Here is a 23,990-nt window from a genome sequence, read left to right on the forward strand (position 1 = left end):
TAATTTCTATAATTTCAGGCCTGTGAAAATACAGGCTGGGTACTGTTCTATGTGCTGAGGATAACAGTAAGCAAACCAAAAAATCCGCGTTCTCAGCTGCCTTAGGATTTAATGGGAACAAACAAATATATAGCATTTAGATAGTGATAACAAAAATAAATCATGCAAGAAGATACAATGAAAAAGTGCATGATAGGTTGGATATATTATCATATTTCAAATAAAATGATCAGGGATGTCTTTTGGTTAGGTGACATTCATAGAATGTAGTTTTGCCTTTTAAAGATTTTTAACAGATAAATTTTAATGTTTTGTTAATTACTGCATACTTCATAATTTTTTTGCTACAAATAGTAAGCTTTATGAAAATAATCTGAAAGCTTGAAAATGAATTTTTATAAAAAATTAGAATGGGCTGGGGTGTGGCTTAGTGGTAAATGCATGTTTAGCATATGTGAGACCATGGATTTTATCCCTAGCACCAAAAAAAAAAGATAAATGACATAAATTTCTAGCTTTATGTGAACCTGAGAAATAATAAAATAATAATAGCAACATTTATACGGCATTAGTTTTGCCTTCATAAATGTATATTCATATGTCTTGTTTCCTTAGCATCTGTATTTCTTTGCCAGGATCCTAGCAATTAATACTAGACTTTAACAGCTTCCTTGTCTGAAATTTTTCTCTTCTGTATGGTCCCATATTCTATTGGAGATGGCTTTTTCCAAAATAATCTCTTTGGCATATCTTTCTCCTTCTAGACTTCCCTTCTGTTTTGTTTTGTTTTTTTTTCTTCTGGTGCCAGGGATCAAACTCAGGACCTTTCACTTGCAAAGCAGGGATGGTGCCGCTGTGCTAAATCCCCGGGCCATGTTCTCCTCCTTCTAAAGAACCTCTACTAATGTTCTGCTACCGGTCAAGTCTTAGCATGTCGTGGAATTTAAAATCCTCCACAGTTAAGTTTTTGTTATTTAGATAACTTTAACATTAGTAAAGAAAACCCTTCTGTTGAGTACAGTAGAAAGAAATTTCTCTGCAGGTGTATTTTGTGGAAAATTTTAACTTTGTTTAAAAAGCAGAATAAAGGGTAAGCAGTGGTGCTGAAATTAGTGGGTTCATGTAATGAGAAGCATACTATACACAGTAGTCTATAGACATTTGTTAATTTCAACAGAAAATTTAGAATCCTTTATAGTAAACCCTAGCAGACACTACCTAACCAAATAATCAAAGTTAACATTACCAGAAACACGACACATCTGTAGTGTGTGGCTCCAAAAGTAATGTTCTGAGAGGGGAGCAAACACTACTTCTGTGGAATTCCTGATTAAATATGTGAGATATATACTTTTCTATATATAGTTTAATCTTGAGTAAACATACGCAAACCCAAATTTAGAGAGGTAGTCTGTGAAATAACTGACTAGTATTCAAAAGTGTCATGGTCATGAAAGTAAAAGATAGACTCAAGAAATATTTATCTTAATTTTTTTTTACAATGCGAGGATTGAAACCATGGCCTTCTGGCATAGAAAATACCTATTTTTAATGAAAATACATTAGCTAAATCAATGTGTGAGCTTGGATTTGATGTGTTCGTCCAGAAAAGAGGATGTTAGTGGAACAACTGGCAACATTTGAGTAAGGTCTATAGATTAGTTAATTGCTTTGTATTGTGCTAATTGCTTGGTTCTAATAATTGGACTATTATTATGTAAGATACTCCTGTTTGGAAATGTAAGGTGAAGGGAATCTTTATCTTATTTTCATGGCTTTTTTGTAAGTCTGAAATCATTTCAAAATGGAAGGTTGAAAAGAACCCATCTTTTAATACAGTTGTTTCATTTGTTAATCAATGAATAAATGAAGGAAAAATTTACACGTTAAAGAACTTTATAAAGTTCTTGTATTATAAAAGGTTACCCAGATCTTAATCACATCCAAGTAATTAATTTATTTTCCTTTTCTTTCAACAGCTTGTCATGATGATGTAGTTAAGATTGTGAATCTAGCATGCAAATACAACCTTTGTATCATACCAATTGGGGGTAGGTATTGTGCTTTTCAAATTTTAATATGATGTAAATTTGTTTCGTTTAAAATGTTTGTGCCATTCCCGAATACAAACATTTTTGTAATTATGATGTGTTTATTTTCAAAAATTGGTTCATGGTGCTCATTTCTGTTCTGAGGAATTCTGTCAAAACTGAGACATAGTATAACCCTTTAATTCATGGATTTTTCCTATGTAGATCAGAAGCTGTTATGTAATGGCTGATAAAGAAGTCGTTCCTAGCCAGGCATGGTGGTGGATGTAATCCTAGCACTCTGGGAGGCAGAGGGAGGCAGGGCGATCACAAGTTTCACCTTAGCCTGGGCAACTTAGCAACTTAATGAGACTCTGTCTCAACACAGAATAAAGACATGCAGCTCAGTGTTTAAAAAGAAAAAAGGAAAAGTTCTTGCTTTAGTAATTACTTTCTTTTGTTTTCTTTTTCTGGTACTGGTGATCGAACTCAGGACCTTGTGCTTGCCAGGTAGGCACAGTGCCACTGAGCTACATCCCTGGCCCAGTAATTACTTTCTAACCTTTATGTTTATGGAGAGAATTTTATTTTTCAAAGGGAAAATACAAATATATCCAACTTTTTGAGAAACAGAGTAATCAGAAAACATAATTCAGAGTAAGTATCACCAGTATAGTAATAAATCAATGTTTTTAATACGGAAAAATAACACTTTTGGATTTTGAAATGAATTTTATTTCTTTTGATCTTTTATTAACTACATTGTTTTAATAACTTATTTGGTATAATCAAAATATACGATGTGTGTTTAAATTAAAAAATAAATTATTATAGTGAAAGACCCATTGCATTAATCCCTCTCAAAATACTCCTGGCTTCATACTTATCCCATTCTTCTTGCCACTCTCTGAAGCAGGTCTGGAAGTACTCTTTCGTGAGTATCTTTGATTGCACTGTCGTGGATGTCTCAATGTCCCGAATTGATTAAAAAAGCTTATTTCTGTCAAATAAAAACATTATGGTGTGTCCTCGTCCACCTTATTCACTGAATCTGGTACCTTGTAACTTCTGGCTTTTCCCCAAAGCCAAAATAACCATAAAAGGTAAATGTTTTAAATTTAATCAGATCAAGACAGCCATGATAGCAGCAACCAAAGACAGGACAGATGATGCATTTTAGAGCTGCTTCAGAAAGTGGGAAGAAAGAAGGGATAAGTGTGTTTGAAGCCAAGAGGAGTATTTTGAGAGGGATTTATGGTAATATATCTTTTACTGTGATAAATTTTTTAAAAACTCACCATATTTTTCAGTCACATAATATATAGCCAAAGGATGTTACTTTCAGTGATCAACTTGGCATTGATGGAATGGAAGTAGGATCTCAGCAGCTCCCAGAGCTCTAGGTTCCCTCTTCAGCTGATATTATCTGTTGAATTCATGCAAAAGACACTATAGTGCCACTCTATATGCAATATTTTTCTGATTGTAAATGACAGTACAAGCAAATAATAGTTACTAATCAAAAGTATTATGTTTGTAACTGGCAATTCATGGTCTGATCTTGTGAAATTAAGCTGATCCTTACAGAGAAGCGCCCCCTGGGTAACCCCATATAAGTACTTCCCTTCGTAGGGAAGGTGACCTCCACATGTTTTCTTCCACACAAAATGTATAGAAGTACCAATTAAAATTTTATTCTGATATAGAGTGTTGCAGATCTAGTTAAGAGCTGAGGGCTGGGGATGTAGCTCTGTGGCTTTGCACCTGCCTGGCAAGTGCAAGGTCCTGGGTTCGATCCCCTGTACAGGGGAGGAGGGGGGCTGAAAACATTATTCTTTTTTGTTTTGTTTTGTTTGGTACTGGGGATCGAACTCGGGTCCTTGAGCTTGCGAGGCAGGCAGCGCAACCACTGAGCTAAATCCCCGGCCCTGAAAACATTATTATTATTATTATTTTTTTGGTACCAGGGATTGAACTCAGGTCCTTACGCTTGCGCTTGTGCAGCAGGTGGCGAAACCACTGAGCTAAATCTCTGGCCCGAAAACATTATTCTTTATTGGTATCAAAAAACATTTTTCTTTTTATGGCGAATGTTAAGAGAAAACAGCAGCATATTCTTTAAATACATCTATGTACCATTCTATATTAAAAGGACCTTTTCATAAAAAAATATAAAAATTGTTTAAATGTATAATCTAGACACTTTAACTTGTTTCTATTCTAGAAAAGCCCTTTTGTATGAGAATATAAGATATTATTTTAAATGCTAAAAGAATCTCAATTTTTAAGGTAGAAAGGACTTAATGGTATCTCTAGTTGTGTATGATGAGTCTTTTTCTTTTTTTAATTACTTCACAGTAATCATTAGGTTAGAACTTTTCTAATTATGTTCTTGGAGTTCTACAAATTGCTAGGGACTTCACTTGAGTGTATCACGTCCAGGGGATGGAGCCATGTCCCATTGCTTTCAGTTCCATAATACTGCTTCATTTTGGCACAAAGCATAAAATAAAGGTGAGTTTGCTTTTAGTGTGTTAGCTTTTGCAAACTATTTTGCAATAGAAATAGGTGTGACTTTCTTACTGGGTCTCACTGTATATTTTTAGATATTTGCCCTAGAATTATAGCTGAAAGTAAAATATTTAACCATAAAGTTGTTGTTTCCTCTTTTGGCAGGAGGAACAAGTGTTTCATATGGCCTAATGTGTCCTGCGGATGAGACAAGAACAATAATTTCTTTGGATACTTCACAAATGGTAAATGATAATATAAGATGTATTTGCAGATAGTTTCTGTTTAAAACATTGTCCTTATGGTTCTGCCTCAGTTGTCATTTAAAAAAAGATGTGTTTTCCATTTTGTTTTATTTTTATTATTATTATTTTATGGTTGACATATAAATGTTTCATCATAAGTTTTTTTTTTATAATTGAGTTTATTGGTACATTTTAGGTACACATAACAATCACATTCATCATAGGGAATTTATACCTGTACATGATATATCTTTTTTTTTTTCTTAAATTTTTTTATTGGTACATTGTAGGTGTACAACACATTCACATTTCTCATTGGGAATTGTACCTTTACATGATGTATCTTGGTTCTTATTTTTTCCCCATTCCTAGCCCTCCCTTCACCCCCTCCACCCTTCCCTATTTACAAAGACTTTATTTCCATTTTTTCCATTTCTCATCATTTTTCCTTTCCCTTCTTTCCTTTCCCCTGCCCCACCCACTACCCTATCCCTTTGAACCTTTTCTTCCTATTTTGCATTGATATATCTTGATTCTTATTTTTTTCTATTCCCCTATCCTCTCTTCAACCCTTCTTCCCCTCCTTATTTACAAAAACTTTGTTTCCAATTTTTCCTTCTTTTTTCATTTTGTTTTAAATGCATTTCATCATTATATATTAGCCTTATCTTCAGGTATCCAAAAGCTAAGTTCATTTCTCTAAGGTACATATCTGATGTTATTCTACCAAATTAGCATGTGAAATTGATCATTTGAGAATCATAAATTGGAATATTGACACATTAGGTGACCTGGTTTTTATTATTAGAAACAGAATAGATAATATTACTTAAGGTTAATTTGAATAACCAAAACTCAATTTCTCTCCCAAATTTACACTAATACCGTTATATTTTTGTATAGGGATTTGTGAAAGGTGTGATTTTAATGATAAGATTATTTTCTAAAGTTTAGATTCATTGTTGTTTAAGAGTTGAGAATTGAACCTAGGGCCTTCACACTGAATTACATTCCCACCACTTTTTTATTTTTTATTTTGAGACAAGATCTCACTAAGGTGTTCACTTACACAGGATGGGCCCCTGCCTCAGAATACTGGGATTATAGGTGTGTCCCATCAGGCCCAACTAAGAAGTCTATTTTTAGTAGTAGAAAATAATTTATGAATATATATATATATATATGTACACACACACATACATTTGTGTGTGTGTGAAGCCTAGACAGTTATTTGCATAAGCTAAGAGGTGGAATTTAATTCAGATTAATACCTCCATAAAGAAGAGTCTATTTCAAGCCAACTCTACATCATATACTAACTTTGTTACTATGTAATGTAGTAAGGTATAGGAGGGGCATGTTTCCCGTGTGAGTGGGAGTGGGGAACCCTACTTCCTTAATCACTATCTTGTAACTTGTTGCTTAGAATTAAGAAGTGATATCTGGGCTGGGGATTTAGCTCAGTGGTTTTGCCACCTGCTGCACAAGCGCAAGGACCCAAGTTCGATCCCCGGTACCACAAACAAAAAAACAACAACAAAAAAGAAGTGGTATCTTTCTGGAGAAAATCTTCATAGTTCCTAGAGGTGAGATTTCTGTCTTCCTTTACAGAATCGAATTCTTTGGGTTGATGAGAATAATCTGACAGCTCATGTAGAGGCTGGTATAACAGGACAAGAGTTGGAAAGACAGGTATGTTATCCCTTTAATTCAGGTTTTCAAAACTGCTATATCCTCTTTCATGATACATTCATTCACTCAGTGAATTTGCTCAGCTTCTCATGTGAATCAGGCATTGAGCAAGATGCTAAGAGCACAATACTGAGTAAGACATTATCTCCTACCCTCAGGTATCTTATATTTGGACAGAAAATTAGGTAAATGACAATGGTTCAGAGTGAGAATTGTTGTATGAAGAGTAAATTCAGGGTGTATGGTTCATCAAATTGGGCTGCTTGGGAAGGACTTGGACAGTGAAGGTCTCACAGAAGATTCAGCATTTAAAATCAGACTTCAGGATGAGTCAGTAAGCAAAAACAAAAGGTGATGAGTTGAAGAGAACAATTCAGTCAGGAAGGAGCAAGTACAGAGGCTTCAAGGGCAGTTGTTGCTTTGGGGGCACTGTGGATAACTTGAGTGTGGCAGATGTGATCCAAACATATGGTGAAGGTTTAAAATTTAAAAATAATTAAATTGCCATTAATCTCCCTCCAAAATACTTCCCCTTGCTTTGAACACACTTATCCCATCATTCTTGCCACTTTCTGAAGCATTTCTGGAAGTCCTCTTTCACGAGTGTCTTTAGGTTGTGCTGTTGTGATTGCCTTAATGTCCTGAATTGATTCAAAATGTTTTCTTTTCATGGTCGTTTTGATTTTGTGGAAGAGTTAGAAGTCACATGGTGTTAAATCTGCTCACTGAGGTAAATGAGGACACACTGTAATGTTTTTACAAGCTTGCCTTTCTGTTGGATGACATATTTTTGATCATACCTCATAAAAACACTCATGAAAGAGGACTTCCAGAACTGCTTCATAAAGTGACAAGATTGATGGCATAAATGTGTTCGAAGTGAAGGGAAATATTTTGAGAGGGTTTAATGACAATATGTCTTCTACTATAATTAACTTTCCTAACTTAAACACATACCATATATTTTGATCACACCTCATATATTGTATATGAGAGAACACATATTTGTAGTATTTGCATATTGGGTAGGAGTGGAGGTAGTAGTGGTAAAGGATGAAGCCAGGAAAATATGAAGAGGTAAGATGATAAAGGGCCTTATAAAGACCTTTTTTAGAAGTTTGAACTCTGTTTTTACACAGTTTTGGCTACTGTGTATAGAATGCAGGCTATGAAAAGGCTGATTAAGAGATTGCTGTAATAATTTAGACAAGATCTGAAGTGACCTGATATAAAGTAGTAGGAATGGAGCAAAATGCAACAAATTGAAAATAGAATTCTCAGATCTTGGTGATAAATTGCACCAGCTGGGTAGGTAGTGGTATTTACTATTCATTGAACTTTTCAATGCAGAATTTTATTGAAAACTGCTGTCTCACAAGTAGTGAAACTAGTCTTTTTACCTTTCTTGGGGATCCTAATTAAGTTTCAGAAAACTTCAGGTTCTCTTCAAGGATTCTAAGCAGATTATTATTAAAATGAGTTGGTTTCATTTTCTTCAAATGTGGTCAAGATGATTGTAACAGCTTTTGTAAAGAAAAATAAGAAAGTTCAATTTGTTGGTAATTTACTAACCACTGTGTCCATCTTAGGTTATAGAGCCCTGTCTCTCCCTAAACTTTTACTGGAGCATGGAGAAAGATGTGATGTGATTCGTTTTTCTTTTTTTTTCCCATTAAGTTTATTGGTACATTTTCAGTATAAAATACAGTTACATTCATCATTGGGATCTTGTACCATTACATGAGTCTCTTGGTTCTTATTTTTTTCCCCTTCCCCTGCCCTCCCTGCACCCCCTCCACCCTCCCCTATTTGCAAAGACCTTGTTTCCATTTTTTTTCTTCTTATATTTTTTCCTTTCCCTTTTTTCCCTTCCCCTACCCTTCCCAATTCCCCTGCTCTTGTAGACCTTTTCTTCCTGTTACACAATATCAGTTATACATTTTTAAAATTATAATATTAAGATCTAGGAGACATTACCACAGATTTTACAGAATTTAAAAGGATATAGAAAGCATATTACAAAAATCTTTTTTGAAATAAATTTAACAACTTCTAAGAAGTACTTTGGAAGACAAATTAATGAAACTAACTCTGGAGGAAATATGAAATTTGAATAGCACCTATTAAAGAAAGTATATTCCTAGCTTGAAAACCTACCTATATGACAACAGCAGGCTCATACACATTTTAACTGATAAATTATATCAAACGATTAAAGCAGAAAAAAAAAGGAACACTTCTCCCCTCATTTTAGGAACTCAACATTGTGCTAATCCTAAAACTGGATAAACATAATAGAAGAAAAAAGTATGAACATAGATAGAAATTTGTTTAACAAAACAAACTCTTAGAAGTCAGATCTGGCAGTATGTAGAAAGTGGTTTTATTATACAGATGACAGTGTTGGTTCAGCATTGGAAGATCCACCCCCAAAAGTCATCATTTTAAGAGAGGAAAGGAGAAAGCCATATGATCCTGTCACTAGTTGGAGAAAGAGTATTGGACTAAATTCTACAGCTCTTCATGGTAAAAGCTATCAGGAGACTAGAAGTAGAACAGAAACTTCTCAACAGATTAAAGACATGTACTCCATACTTCCAGTGAGAATGCCTTATATGAATGGAGAAGATACAATGCTTTCTCCTTAAGGTGGGGAACAAGGGCAGATATGCTTACTCTTTATCTGTCCATTAAACTTTGAAACCTAGGCCGCACCAAAATAGTCTGGCAATAAAAGGACACAACTAGGATAGGATTGGCACAGTGGAAGCAAAATCTTTATATGTAGATGAAATGATCATCTACAGAGAAAATACTAAGAAAGCTCTAGGAGCCCCTAGAACTTGTACTTGAATTTATCAGGATTAGAAAACACAAGGTATATATAAAAATTCAGGTCTGTGTATACTTGCTATAAATGAAGAACTGGATATTGAAATTTAAAAGTTATGTAGGAGTACAAAGGACCAAGAAAAGCCAAAAACAAAAACAAAAACAGTGCTGGAAGACGTTTAGTACCTAATTTTAAGACTTCTTCTAAAGCTACAGTAATCAAGGCCGTGTTGGTGTAAGGAAAGCCATATAGATCATTTGAATAAAACAGAGAATCTAGAATAGAACCACACATATATGGTCCACTGAGTTTTGAAAGATTATTTAACATTAGCATTTTATAGAATATAAACTCGATTTAAGAGCCGAGGAAGAGATAGTGTCTTCAGCAAACGGCACTAGAACACCTGGTATCTGTATATAAAAAATTAACGTCAACCCTTTTTTTCCATACATGAAAATAACTTGAAGGGATCTGTGAACCTAAATAAGAAAGCCTAAAAGTATAAAACTTTAAGAAGAAATTATAAGGGAAAATATTTATGAATTCAGGGTAGGCAAGAACTACCTAGGATACAAAAGCATGATGTATAAAAGAAAAAAATTGATAAATGAGATTCCATCAAAATTTAGAACTTTAAATGACATCATTAAAATGAAAAGTAGTCCTTAAACAGACCATATTTCCAATGCATATAACCTATGAGCAGAATATATAAAGAATTCTTAGAGCTCATTGATAGACAACTCCATTAAAATGTAGACATAAGATGATAGCCAGTATAGCACAAGGAATGGTGTGCAACTCTGGAATCAGAAAAATACTAATCAGTACAATAATAAGATTGAATTATACACTCATTAGGGAGATGAAGTCAAAAGTTTTAAAAGCCTTGTCATGACTTTTTCTTTTTGTTGGATTCTCCCCCTTTGTGTTTGATTTGTCACACCCAATGGATTCATTCTGCTGGGTTTCCTGGGGTTGTGATCCTCATTGTCTTTTCCTAGGGTATTGTCTAAAATTTTTTGGAGTGCCGGTCGATTTGGTGTTCATGAAGTTCCTGAGGTGCTCTTTGTCATGAAAGTATCTTATTTGTCCATCAGTTTTGAAAGATAGTTTTGCAGGGTACATCAATCTGGGTTGGAGGCTGTTTTCCTTTAGGGCTTGAAATACATCACTCCAAGCTCTTCTTGCCTTGAGGGTTTGCATTGAGAAGTCTGCTGTGATTCTGATGGGCTTTCCTTTGTATGTGATTTGTTTCTTTTCTCTCACTGCTTGTAGAATTTTGTTCTTCTGCTGAATTTCTGGAATCCTAACTATTATATGCCTATGTGTAGTTTTTTTTGATTAAGGCTAGCTGGAGTCCTATATGCCTCACTTATCTGTATGTCAAGTTCTTTCCCCCTCCTTGGGAGGTTTTCTGCCATCACTTCTGTGAAGAGTTTTTTTATGTCATCTGCATTCTCTCCTGTTTCTTCATTGATTCCAATCAGTCTTATGTTATTCTTCTTTGCATCATCTAGCAGCTGGTGGATTGATTTCTCATGTTCCCTTACAATTTTAAAGCAATTTTTCTTTTCCTCCTCACTAATTGCAATCTTATCTTCTATATGTGAAATTCTATCCTCACATTGGTTCATTCTGCAGTGCAGACTTTCGATGGAGTTTTAATCTCTTGGAAATCTGTTTGTATCTGTTTTATGGATTCCATTTGTTTCCTATGTTGGGATTCCATCATATTCCTCAGATCCTCTATTTTTTTATCTGTGTCCTCTTTAGATTTATTAATCATGTCTTGCACCATGAGCAAAATCTTTGTTGTTACCTGAGTAATTATTTCTGATTTCATTTTTCCCAGATCCTCTTTCGTTGCCAGTTGAGAGAGTCCAGGTGGTTGAGTTATCAGATTGTTCCATCTCATTTCCCTTTGGGGTTGCTGTAGGTGATCCAGAAGTCTGTTTTTGAGACTTGTTTACGTGTCTTCTCATTTCCGCGGGAGGGGCTCATCTTCTCTGCCTTAGGAGCTTGGGATGGCAGCAGGGGAGCTTCCTTCTGGGTGCTGGGACAGGCTGAGCTTCACTGCCCTAGGAGCCTGGGATGGAGGCGGGGAGCTTCCTTCCAGGTTCTGGGACAGGTTGAGCTTCTCTGCCCTAGGAGCCTGGGATGGAGGTGGGGAGCTCCCTTCCTGGTCCTGGGACCGGCTGAGCTTCACTGCCCTAGGATCCTGGGATGGAGGCTGGGAGCTTCCTTCCATGTTCTGGTACCAGCTGAGCTTCTCTGCTGTGATGTGATTGTTGATCTCATCTTTATTGTATTTTCCCTTCTTTCTTCAGATGTTTTTTGAAGTTGGTCTACTTGTGACCACCTCTGCTTGAAAGGTTTTAAAAATTATTGAGCTATTTTATTTTTGATTTAATGCAGTAAGATGCAGAGAAATAGAATAAAACTGAACACATTCAAGTTTGGTACCCCCCCTGCCCAAAAGAATAAAAGTGAACATATTTACTGAGGTTTGTTAAATATCTTCAAATAAATTAAGGTTTTACATAAGTCAGGATGAGGAGAGTTGTTAATTATTATAGCTTATAATGAACTTATGTGAGCAAAATATAATATTTAATGAAAAAATTCTCTAAGAAGTCCTCTATTAGTCTTCCATCATGTCTGTCAATACAACACTTTTTTAAATAGTGAAGAATGGCCTTTTATGTATCCAATTATATATCCTTTATTGTAACATTTGATGTAGTATTTTAAACTTCCCAGGTTTTCTTTCTCTTTTTAAAGGTTAGAATTAAAATTCAAGGAAGGTATTTCCTTGAAATTTAAATGACATTTTTCTAGTAAGACTTCTGATATTTTACCTACTGGTTTGTTTCCCTAATTGCCAATGTTGAAGTTTTTTGTTCCTGTAGTAGACTATAATGTAGTTTCTGCAGCTGTTTGATCTTAGTTTAACATCTCCATTAAATTTTTGTGTCTTTCAGTTTCTGCTTCAGATGAGATAACCAGTTTAAAAATGTCCTGCCCATTTCTTCTAAAAATTTTAAAATGACAATAATACTGTTATTGGGTAGCAGATTTTAATCTCTCAGCTTGTAAATTGCTTTGATTTTAATATGTATAAAGCTTGAGGAAAGTCACTAATGGTCAGTTATGATTGGAGAATTTTTTTCAGGTTTATTAAATCTTTGGCTGCTTTATTACTTAATAGTCTGGGGATATGTGACTTTATTTTTTTTTCTTAGGGTCAATATCACTAATAAACTTCACATTATCTTTCTTTGTTTTTTAATAGGTATTACCTCTTACTGAACTTCAGCTGTAATTCCTAGCTGAGTGACCTTTGGCAAGTTACTATCCTTTTTTCCATAGTTTTAAAATGGAGATGATCCTACTTCATAAGGTTGTTGTTAGGATGAAATAATAAAGTACCTAGAACTTTGGTTCATTCCACTAATTTTTATTGAGCATTATCTGCTTTATTAAAGCATAGTTGACTTTAAATATTTCTTGTACATGCTGAAGACTTCCAAATTTGTGTCATTAACCCAGACTATAGAACTACAGACCTGGATGTATAGTTTCCTAGTTGATTCTCCAGTTAGATATCAGATAGACTTTTCAAATTCAGCATTGTATTTATTTTTATTAGTACATATTTGTAGTACATAATGTTTACATTCCTTGTGTGGAGTTGGTATAGTTACATAACACTTCTTAATTCCTTTTTTCATCCCTTTCCCCCGTACCCATCTCTTGATCCTCTTACTGTTTGAGAAATATCTATCTCCCTACTTCTTATTATCTACCTTTTATTTTGTTCTTTATGTAAAGTTTGGGTTTTTCATATAAGAGAAACCATGTGATATTTAAACTTGTGTTTCCTGATTTATTTTTCTTAACTTAGCCTCAAGGTGCATCCATTTTTCTACACATGACCCAAGTTTATATTTCTTCCTGGCAGCGTAGTGCTCCATTGTGTGTAAATACCACATTTTCTTTATCTATTTATCTGTTGATGGACATATAGGCCACTTCCAAGATTTAGCTATTATAAATTATCCTGCTATAAACATGGGTGTGCATGTGTCACTGTAGTATGACGTTTTTAACTCTTCCAGGAAGATACCTAGAAGGGGAATAGCTGTGTTAAATGAAATTTCTATTTTTAGCTTTTTGAGGAATCTTCATACTGATTTTTCTAGTGGTTGTACTAGTTTACATTCCAACCAACAATGTAGAAGGATTCCTTTTTCTCTCCACAGCCTCACCAGCATTTATTAATTTCTTGATGATGGCTATTCTTTCTAGGATAAGATGGAATCTTAGTGTTGTTTGAATTTTTATTTCTCTAATAGCTAGTGATGTTGAACATTTCTTCATGTACATATTAGCCATTTGTACTTCTATGAAGTGTCTGTTTCACTTGCCTATTTTTGGATTGGGTCTTTTATTTATGGGAAGGATCCATTTGTTTTAGTTCTTTATATATTCTCAATATTAGTCTTCTGTCTGAGGAATAGCTGGCGAAAATATTTTCTCATTCTATAAATTGTCTTTTTACTCTGTTGATTCTTTTGCTGTACCGAGCTGCTTTTTAATTTGATATGATGCCATTTGTTGATTCTTGATGCAACTATTTCTTGTGCAACCACATTTCTGTTCAGAAAGTCCTTGCCTATGCCAGTGACCTCAAGAGTTTTACCTATTTTATCTTCCAGCAGGTTCAGTGTTTCTGTTTTAATATTTAATTCTTTGATCCATTTTGATTTTACTTTACTGCATGGTGAGAGATATGGGTCTAGATTCAATGTTCTGCATGGAGCTAGCCAAGTTTTCCTTTTTGGCCCCTTTGTCAAACATCACATAGTTAAATGTGCTTGGGGTTGTTTCTGCATCCTCTGTTCATTCCATTTATCCTAATGTCTTGTGCCAGTGCCGTGCTGTTTTTATTACTGTAGCTTTGTAATATAATTTTAAGTCCAGGATTGTGATGCCTTCTGCGTTGCTGTTATTACCCAGGGTTGCTTTTGCTATTTTGGGTCTCTTCTGCTTCCATAGGCATTTTAGGATTGTTTTCTCCAATTCTATGAAGAAAGCTGTTGGTATTTTGATTAGGGTTGCATTAAATCTATATATGAATTTTGTAAGTATGGCCATCAAGTTAAACATTTTAAAGATAAAATTTTTACTCTTCTCTGTAAAATTTGCTTATTCTGTAGCCTTGTCATGCTCAGTTGATAAAAAAATTTACTTTTTGGAAGCTCAGACCAGAATCTGTATCATATATTTTTGTTTTCTTTTACTTTTTGATTTTTTTCATTAAGATCTAATTGCCATGTAATAAATTGCTCTCATTTACAGTGAATATCTGTTAAGTTTGACATATGAATACAATCACAGAACTATCATTATTTTGAGGATAATGAATATTACTCCAATTCCAAAATGTATTTTTTCTCCTTTTTCTAATCACCCCTTAACCCCTGACAATCACTGACCTGCTTTTGGTGACTATTGACTTATTTAATTCTACAACTTTATTAAGGCAAATAATAGAAAACTCTTTGGGGGGAGTGTTTCATTTCTTTCACTATTCATAATTATTTTGAGATTAATCCATATCAGTGCAATTACAAATAGTTCGCTTCTTTGTATTGTTTAATAGTGTTCCATTGTATAGATAACACCACAGTTTATTTATTCATCTGTTGACAAGCACTTGGATTGTTTCCAGTTTGGGGTTATTACAAAGAAAACAGTGGACCACTCATGTACAAATCCATATACTTTTCATTTCTCTTCAGTAAATATCTAGAAATAAGATGACTATGGTGTGTAGTTTTTGAAAAACTACCAAACTTTTTCCCAGAGTAATTGTATCATTTTATATTCTCACTAGTACAATATGAGTTCTCAGATTTTCCATACCCTTGCTGATACTTTTTGTTAGTCTTTTTAATTTCAGTCATTCAGCAGATGCATGGTAGTATCTCATTGTAGTTTTATTTTGCATTTCTGTAATGATTTGTGTTGTTGTACATCTTTTCATGTGCTTATGTGCCATCCATATATCTACAGTGATAAAATATCTGTTGAAATTGATTTCTCAGTATTTTCTCTTCTGAAAACTTGTACTTTTTAATAGTGTATGCCATTTATGGTGCTTGATGAGCAGGGTTAAAACAACGGAAGGTCATTCCTTGAGTTGGGAAAACTCAGAGAGTGCCATTTTTCCTCGCAAAGAGCCCTGTTGCCAGGCCCAGGCCACAACCTTCTTTCTCTGGGCTCTGCCCTTTATTTGTATTAATTCTTGGCTGTTGAAGTTGGAGGTGGCATTGGGAGAAATCTGGCTGACGGGGCCAGATGTTAGAGGTACCAGAGGGCAGGAGAGGATGGCTGAGTGAGCTCCATGAAAGCATCCTTAGTAACTAGAAGTTGGGATTAAATCACTTGTCATCACAGGAGTGGAAAGAGGAAGAAAAGATAGGAATAAGAGGACAAGGCTAAATGCTTCTGATTTGCACTCTCAGGCTATTCACTGTACAGCTGGATTTCTCAGTTGATACAGGGAGCCAGGGCAGGTAGGTGGGGTTCTGCCTATAGTATTGCCAGACTACTCTTGGAAATGCTCATGTTGCTCCAGAAGGCCTAAAGGATAGTCATTGCAGAAATCCTTTTTGGAGTTATTTCCCCCCGTTCAATAATATAACGAATTCCACAATACCAAGTTTCCATAATTAATGAAATCATAAAACAAAACAGTATGTTCTTTGTCAAATCCTAAAGCTGGATTGCAGATAGTGGCTTCAAAATACAGCTTTTCTTCTCCTTAGCAAATAGGATGACCTAGAACATTCTTTATACTGCCTTTTGTGCTCACTATCCTGACTCCAACTAGTGGAATCATTGGAATTTTATTCCTGCTAATCTTCCATCCCTACCTTGGAAAGAAGGGCATGAGAAAATGTAAACTCTGTTCCAAAACAGGGTGACTGGTTCTCAAGCTTCTTTGTGTTACCAGCACTTAATCTGGTATTTGCCTCACAAGTTTTGCAACTGTATCATTCCTTGGAAATCCACGAGGTTTCTGGTCACTGTGGCAGAATGGAACTAGTTTGCTCCATTCTCTAAAGGGAAAGATTTGAGGTGGAAGGGACACAATTTAATTTGTTGATATTTATAAGTAAGACAAGAGGTATTTAAACTCAAGAAGTGAGGAAAACAACTATGTGGCTCTTTCAAGTAGACTCACTGATACTCAATTCATCAGTAACTTTGAAAGAACTTTTGCTCATACCCATTATATTCAAAGGCTTCTCCCTTGTGTGAATCCTCTGGTGGCAAACAAGAGCTGAGCTTTGAAGACTTTCCTATACTCACTGCATTCATAGGCATTCTCCCCTATGTGGATTCTTTTTTTTTTTTTTTTTGGTACCAGGGATTGAACTCAGGTCCTTGCGCCGAAACCACTGAGCTAAATCCCCGGCCCCCTATTCAGTCTTTCCAGAGGAGTTCCCTGGTTGCCTAGACTAACTTCTTGTTCATAGGCTTCTTCCAATTTAAGACCCTGAGAAGTATTCTTTTGGAATTTTCCCAGTAGCATCCCATGTGATCATTTTTCAGATCTGGATTCACCATCTAGTGAGAACACATTCCAATAGTTCTCCATCGTCACATCCCTGTAGAGATCCCCCTAAGCAGGCTCCAATTACTTATACTACTTTCAGATGAAGTAGACAGCTACATCCTCAAATGTCATCAACTGCTGGGACTTGGCCTTTAAAATAACTGCCAACATCTTATGTCTCAGACTTTCCTTGTTGGAAAAGGCAGGAACTTTTGAAGAAGGAAGAGTACTCGCATGCAGGGTGGGAGATTCCTGAAATACATGATCAGCCTGAGTTTACATGGGTAGGGCAAGATGCTTTGGTCTCTGGTCTCCTATCTGCAGACTCAGCAGGAAGTAGATTTTTTTGAATGAGAATGAGGAAGCACTGCTGGATCCTTTCCTTCCTTTGAAGTGAGTCCCTAGAAGGCTAAAGTAGATTGGGAATTTAGCAGCCTTTGTTCAAGTTCCTGAAAATTCTCACTTTAATTGATGTTACTGCCTGGGGGCAGAGACAGGAAATTTTGGGGACCTGACATGTACCAGGCTTTGTTGATCTAGTCATAGACCCACACACTGATTTTCCAACTGTTAAATTGGGTTGTTTGTTCTCTTATGATTGAATTTTAAGAGTTCTTTATGTATTCTAGGTATAAATCATTTCTCAGACATGTGCTTTGCAAATATTTTTTCCCTGCATGTGACATGTATTACAATGCCCTTTGAAAAGTAGGCATTTTAATTTTCATAAAATCTAGTGTGTTACTCTGTGTTTTTTTGGTACTGGGGATCAAACTTGGGACCTTGCGCTTGCGAGGCAGGCAGGAGAACCACTGAGCTAAATCCCTGGACCCTAATGTTACTCTTAACCCAAGATTGCAGAGATTTTCTCCTATTTGTTTCATACTTTTTGATTTTACATTGATCAGTTTTGAAGGTTTCTGAGCTAATGTTTGTAAGGTACAAGCTACTAATTCAAGTTAATTTTTTCCATATGGATATTCAATTTATCCAACACTATTTGTTGAAAAAGGTATCATTTCTTCACTGTAGTGGCTTTTCACCATCATTAAAACAAAAAAACTTGAACTTTTGTCCACATACATATCTACATATAGAGATACATATATGCAGCTAGTTATGGACTCTATTCTGTTTCATTATTCTATATGTATATCTTTATACCTAGATCATCCTGTTTGGATTACTGTAGCTTTTCAAAGTTATTTTGGATATTCTAGGTTTTTTTAAATTTTCCATATGAATTTTATAATTATCTTGTAAATTTCTCTTTTAAAAAAAAAAACCCTGTAAGGATTTTGATTAGGATTGAATTGACTCTTTGTGTCAATTTGGTGAGAACTGATACCTTAACAATATTGATTCTTCTCACCTGGCCCATGAACTAAAGCTAGTATATGTATCTTTAGTTTTTTTTTTTAGGTCCATAATGTCTTTAAGCAATATTCTGTTGGTTTTCTGTGTATAGGTTTTCCATATTTTTTAAATAATCAGACTTGTCACTAAGTATTACCTATTGTTGGTGCTATTATAAATTGTATTTGTTAAAAGATTTTGATATTGTGAATGGTATTGTAAAAAGATTTTGAGTTTCAGTTAGGCAGCAGAGTTTTGTTTTTTTTTTTGTTTTTTTTTGGTACCAGGGATCGAACTCGGGTCCTTACGCTTGTGCAGCAGGCGGTGAAACCACTGAGCTAAATCCCCAGCTGGCAGCAGAGTTTTTTACGTTTCTCATAGACCTAGCTGCTGTCTTCTGCTCCTGGGACTCCCAAGTTGGGAAATCCTTCACCAGCTTGGTGTGCAAGAAGGACTTTTATCCTGCCTCCAAATCGAGTATCAGAAACGTATGGATGGCAGAACAGAGTGTATCATATGATAAGAATTAATACAGGAATATCTTTTTTTTTTTTTGGTACTGGGGATCGAACTCGGGTCCTTGCGCTTGCGCAGCAGGTGGCAAAACCAGAGCTAAATCCCTGGCCCGGTACAGCAGTATCTTAAACAACAAGAGTCATATGATAGCAGATTGCTATGGGAGATGAACGTGTAAAGAATGGCCTTAGTTTCATGTATGAGGCCCCACCATGAGCTAAAAAAGAAAACAGAGAAAGAAGAAACAGAAGGAAAGATGGAATACAACTTTGAATGGCAGAAGGGAGTGCCACATGAAAAATATGCTAAAGATAACATGAACCTCAGAAATCAGCCATTTAATATTCAGGTTCGAAATGTGAGTTGCATTAAATGTCATAAATGGGGTCATGTCAACACAGATCAAGAGTGTCCTTTGGTCTTTCTGGATTCAGTGCAGATTCAGTTCCCACTGATGGCTCAAGGCCATTGATGCAGCCCTTGGAGGTAATAGCAGAGATGAGAAACTGGGTTTGCACTGCAGCAAAATATACCGGGGAAAAACTTGACCACAAATGATGAGGACCATGCATCACAGGAGTATGTTGCAAGTGAAAGTAAAAAGATCCAGAAGTTGAATTCTTAAAGTCATGAACAACCAAACAAAAATAGAAACTTCTCAGGAAATTAGACAGACTTGAAAAGAAAAAAAAAAAAGAGAAAAAAGAAAAAGTTAACACAAGAGCAGAAGTAAACACAAAAACCATAACACAGATCCTCTTTCCTCTTCTTTTCCTCTTTCTCCTCTTCAGAGACTTCAGAAAGGAGTAGTGAGAGTGCCAACAAAGGAAAGAAAATAGTAATCCCAGCACTTTGGAGGCTGAGGCAGGAGGATCACTGCAAATGTGAGGCCAGCCTGGGCTACAAAGTGAGTTCAAGGCCAGCCTGAACTGCATAGTGAAACCCTATCTCAAAAAGGCAAAAGCCCCCCCAAAAATAAAGTGTTTTAGAAGTCAGAGCAGTGCTTCTGAAGAGAACTAGAATAAGAAGATAAAACTTTCTGAAGAACCCTTGAGTAGTCACATTAACGAGGAAAAAGCCAAGGAAATGCCTAGGTTTCTAAAACAAGAGAGTTCTGGGGAGAATAGCAAATGGAGCCCGTCTGCTTCTGACCAAAAGTGCAGAAGCTGCCGTCTTTGCCCAGAGAAGGGAGGAGCTGAAGGGAATGAGGGAAGCCGCAGCAGGATTGAGAGGAGAAGCCAGAGCCGGAGTCCTGCTAGTTACAAGCAAAGGGAGATAAGGAGACAGTCCCAGTGGAGTCCCAGGGAAGGGCGGAATAGAACAAGTGACACCAGGAGCCATGGCTCAGATAGATACAGAGAGAAAGAGCGCACAGAGGGCACTGAGGAGATAAGCGCTGAAGGGACATGGAGAATGAAGCAGAAGTAGGGAGAGAATAAAGAGACCGTGTGTGACAGTTACCTGCAATAAATATATCTCTACTTTTCTTTTTTTTTTTTGGTACTGGGGAAAAAAACTCAGGACCTTGCGCTTGCGAGGCAGGCATGGCGCCACTGAGCTAAATCCCCAGCCCATTATCTCCACTTTCTTATTGAATACTTTTAGCAAGAGCTAAAGTATGTACTACTGTCTTTCTAATAAAAAAGCACTATTTTAACTTCTTAAAAAAGTGTTTGATTGCTCCTTATGGAAATAGAGTTGATTTTTGTATATCATTCTTGTATCCTGCAACCTTGTTAAATTTACTAATTAGTTCTAAAAGCTTTATTTTTAGATTCCATTGGATTTTCTACATAGATAGTCATGTTGTTTATAAATCAAGAAAAATTTTACTTTTTCTTTTCCACTCTGGGTCTTTAAAATTTCTTTTTCTCTCACCTGATTGTGTTGTCCAGAATCTCTAGTACAGTGTTGAAGAGTGGATATTCTTGTCTTTTTTTCTGTTATATTCAGAACTTCATCACTAAGTATATGTTAAATTTAGTGTTTTTTCTAGATGTTCTTTTTTTAAGTTTGAGGAAGTCTTTTTCTACTTTAATTGTAGAGCATTTTTATTAGGAATGGATGTTAGATTGGCAAATGACTTTTTTTCTGTTTTATGGCAGAAGATAAGGTACTTGAGGTCTGCCTGTCTTCCTAATAAAGATTTTTAGCATTATAAATTTCTTATTTATTTATTTATTTATTTATTTATTTATTTTTGGTACCGGGGATTGAACATGGGTCCTTGTGCTTGCACAGCAGGCAGCGAAACCACTGAGCTAAATCCCCGGCCCTTAGCATTATAAATTTCCACCTACCTACTGCTTTATTGGTATCCCACAAACTTTGACATGTCTTTTTCATTTACTTCACACTTTCCATTCCTTTTTAATTTTTTTCTTTGACTCATTGGTTATTTACAAATGTGTCATTTAGTTTCCAATTACGGATTTTTTTCCATACATCTTTCTATTATTCATTTCTATATTAATTCCATTGTTTTAAAAAACCATACTTTATATAACTTATATTCTTTTGAACTTAGTGATACTTGTTTTATGCCCCACAGTGTGATCTACTTGGTAAATGTTTCTTTTGCACTTACAAAGAATGTGTCATTTGCTATTTGGTGGAGTAGTCTATAAATGTCTGTTAGGTCTAATTGATTTATGATATTGTTCAGGACTTCTTTTTAAAATTTTTCTGTGTACTTGTTCTATTGAGAAAGGAGCATTAAAACGTTCAACTATAATTGTACATCTGTATATTTTTTCTTGCAGTTCTAACAGATTTTGCTTTGTATATTTTAAAACTTATTAGGGAACAAATGTTTAAGATTGGTGTCTTCTCCACTAATGGGCCCTTTTTGTCATTATGAGATGATTTATTTCTAATAGCATTCTTTGCTCTGAAGTTAACTTTGATATTAAAATAGCTACTGCAGTTTTCTTTGTTAGTATGATTTATTTTTCACCTTTTTATATTCTTTTAAGTAGTTTCTGTCTGTATGTTTAAAATGCCTTCTTGTTGGTAGTGTATGATTGGGTCTTTCCTGTTCACCTTACTTGACACTTGTTTCCTTTGCATTGGGAACATTTAAACCCTTCAGTCTCAGTGCGATTTATTGACACTTTCTGCTGCAGTCTGTCATCTTGCTATAGGTTCAGCATCCCTGATCTGAAATTTGAAATGCTCCAGTATCTGAAACTTAAAATGCCAATATGATGCCACAAATGGAAAATTTAACTCGACCTTACTGATGGGTTGTAGTCAAAATGCAGATGCCCTAGAAGTACAGTGTAAAATTACCTTCTGGCTATGTGTTCAAGGTATATATTGAATATAAATGAATTGTATGTTCAGATTTGGTTTTCACCCCCAAGATATTTCATTATGTATATGCAAATATTCTAAAATTTGAAAAAAATCTGAAACCTGAAATGCTTCTGGTTCTAAGAATTTCAAATAAGGGATACTCAGTCTACTTTTGTTTTCTATATTCTCCATCAGGTTTTTGTATTTCTTTTCCTTTCACTGCCTTTTTAAAGATCAGTACTTTAAAAGTTACCTTTCATATACTTTGTTTATTAGCAGTAACTTTTTTTGATTCAGGGTTAGTTTGCACCTTTAACTGTTTTACAGAATAATGGCTTCAAGGGGTAAGAGTAGTGATGCTGGCAATTTGGATATGCCAAATCAGAAGCTGTAAAATGTTGTTTATGTAGAGTTCAGTACTATTCCCAGTTTCAGACATCCACTGGGTCTTGAAAATATCTTTTGTGAATAAGGAGGGCCTACTGTTTAACCTCTGCAGTTTAGGGTTTGTTTTTGTTTAGGTGATGTATCTAAAACTCAGCATGGGGTTATTAAATATTTGTTGTTTTGGTTGAAGGGAGACACAGAAGTAAGATAAAATTTTTTATTCCCATAATGCTTCACACCACATGGTGATTGATGGATATAGTTGTGTTTATGCAATCTAGCTTGGAGCAGAGAGGTTATTTTAAAAAAATATTTTGGGTCTACAGATGTAGAGAAGTAGTAGACCAGTTGCCTAGCATGCACAAAACCATGGGTTCAGTCCCTAATCCTGCTTTAAAAAAAAAAAAAGAATAATTGTTTAAGTGTATGAATTAATCTTGACCGTCAGTACGTTTTTCTTAGTAGCTAATGACATTAACAAAGACTTTTTAAAGGAGAAAGTAGATGAATATATGTGGTAGTAGATATAATTTATTAAGCACTTAACTATATGCCAACAGTTGTTTCTTATTAAATTAGCATGGTGTAGTATGGCTATTTTCTAGCTAGGGTTAATGATAAATCTCAAACCCAGGCTTTTAAACATTTTACTTACACTTACATAGTAGGAAGTTAGTGAGATTTTAAGGAAAGAAAGTAGATTTTAAAATTAGGGTACTAGGTTGCACCCCCTCAGCATAGCAACATAGCATTTAAAAAAAATCTTTATCTTTGTTGGTTTACGTGATTCCTGGCACATAGTAGCTACTTACAATTGAAGAAAATGTTGAAGTAGCCTGCCAGACACAAGAGGCAGTTTTTTTTTTTTTGGTTTTTTTTTTTTTGGTACCAGGGATCGAATTTGGGTCCTTGCACTTGCACAGCAGGTGGCGAAACCACTGAACTAAATCCCCGGCCCAAGAGGCAGTTTAATAGTATATCTGATATTGAATATCCTGATAGAAATAATTTAAGTGTGTATTTAATGACCTCCTTTTGTGGAGGTAACATGCAGATTTGTTTTGTCATAAGAATATATGAGAACTCTGTATTGTGCCTAACACATCTTAGGGCTCTATGAATGTCTTTTCTTCCCCTAATTTCATAAAATTGAACAACAGTAGTCTTTTGAGAGAAAATAATGTCATTTTAGATTGTTTGAGGATGAGGTAGGGAAGAAGTGTAAACCATCTGATAATCTTCATTTTAACCCAGTCAGCCATATATCTGGCTTATTTGTGGGTGGTTATTAAACTCTTAAAATTGAATAAATATATTGAATACTTAAAGAAAACTATCTTAGGTAGCAATTTATGTCTTTTCAAATCTTGTTTTTCTAGCAGCCGAACTAGAAAAGATAAACAATTTGGATTGCTGATGTATAAAACCTAACAAATTATGTTTAACCTAATAGGCTTTCAAATTTTGGATTATAACTTTTATACCATAGC

At 35.2% G+C, this 23,990-nt stretch overlaps 1 protein-coding gene and 1 pseudogene across 1 annotated transcript in view; both read left to right on the forward strand.

Moving 5' to 3' along the window:
- The window catches only part of Agps (alkylglycerone phosphate synthase), a 141,790-nt gene that overhangs the window by 41,548 nt on the left and 76,252 nt on the right, over nucleotides 1-23,990 (forward strand). Inside the window, exons 6-8 of the mRNA XM_004857740.4 lie at nucleotides 1,980-2,051; nucleotides 4,707-4,786; nucleotides 6,398-6,478. Coding sequence (XP_004857797.4) covers nucleotides 1,980-2,051; nucleotides 4,707-4,786; nucleotides 6,398-6,478 — 233 coding nt within the window. The remainder of the gene's footprint in view (nucleotides 1-1,979; nucleotides 2,052-4,706; nucleotides 4,787-6,397; nucleotides 6,479-23,990) is intronic.
- LOC110344454 (corepressor of RBPJ and splicing regulator pseudogene) lies at nucleotides 6,720-19,688 on the forward strand (annotated as a pseudogene).

The sequence above is a fragment of the Heterocephalus glaber genome, unplaced genomic scaffold, assembly GCF_053883595.1.
Source record: "Heterocephalus glaber isolate CG9 unplaced genomic scaffold, H.glaber_assembly_v1.0 deba00000347, whole genome shotgun sequence".
NCBI classification, from domain to species: Eukaryota; Metazoa; Chordata; class Mammalia; order Rodentia; family Bathyergidae; genus Heterocephalus; species Heterocephalus glaber.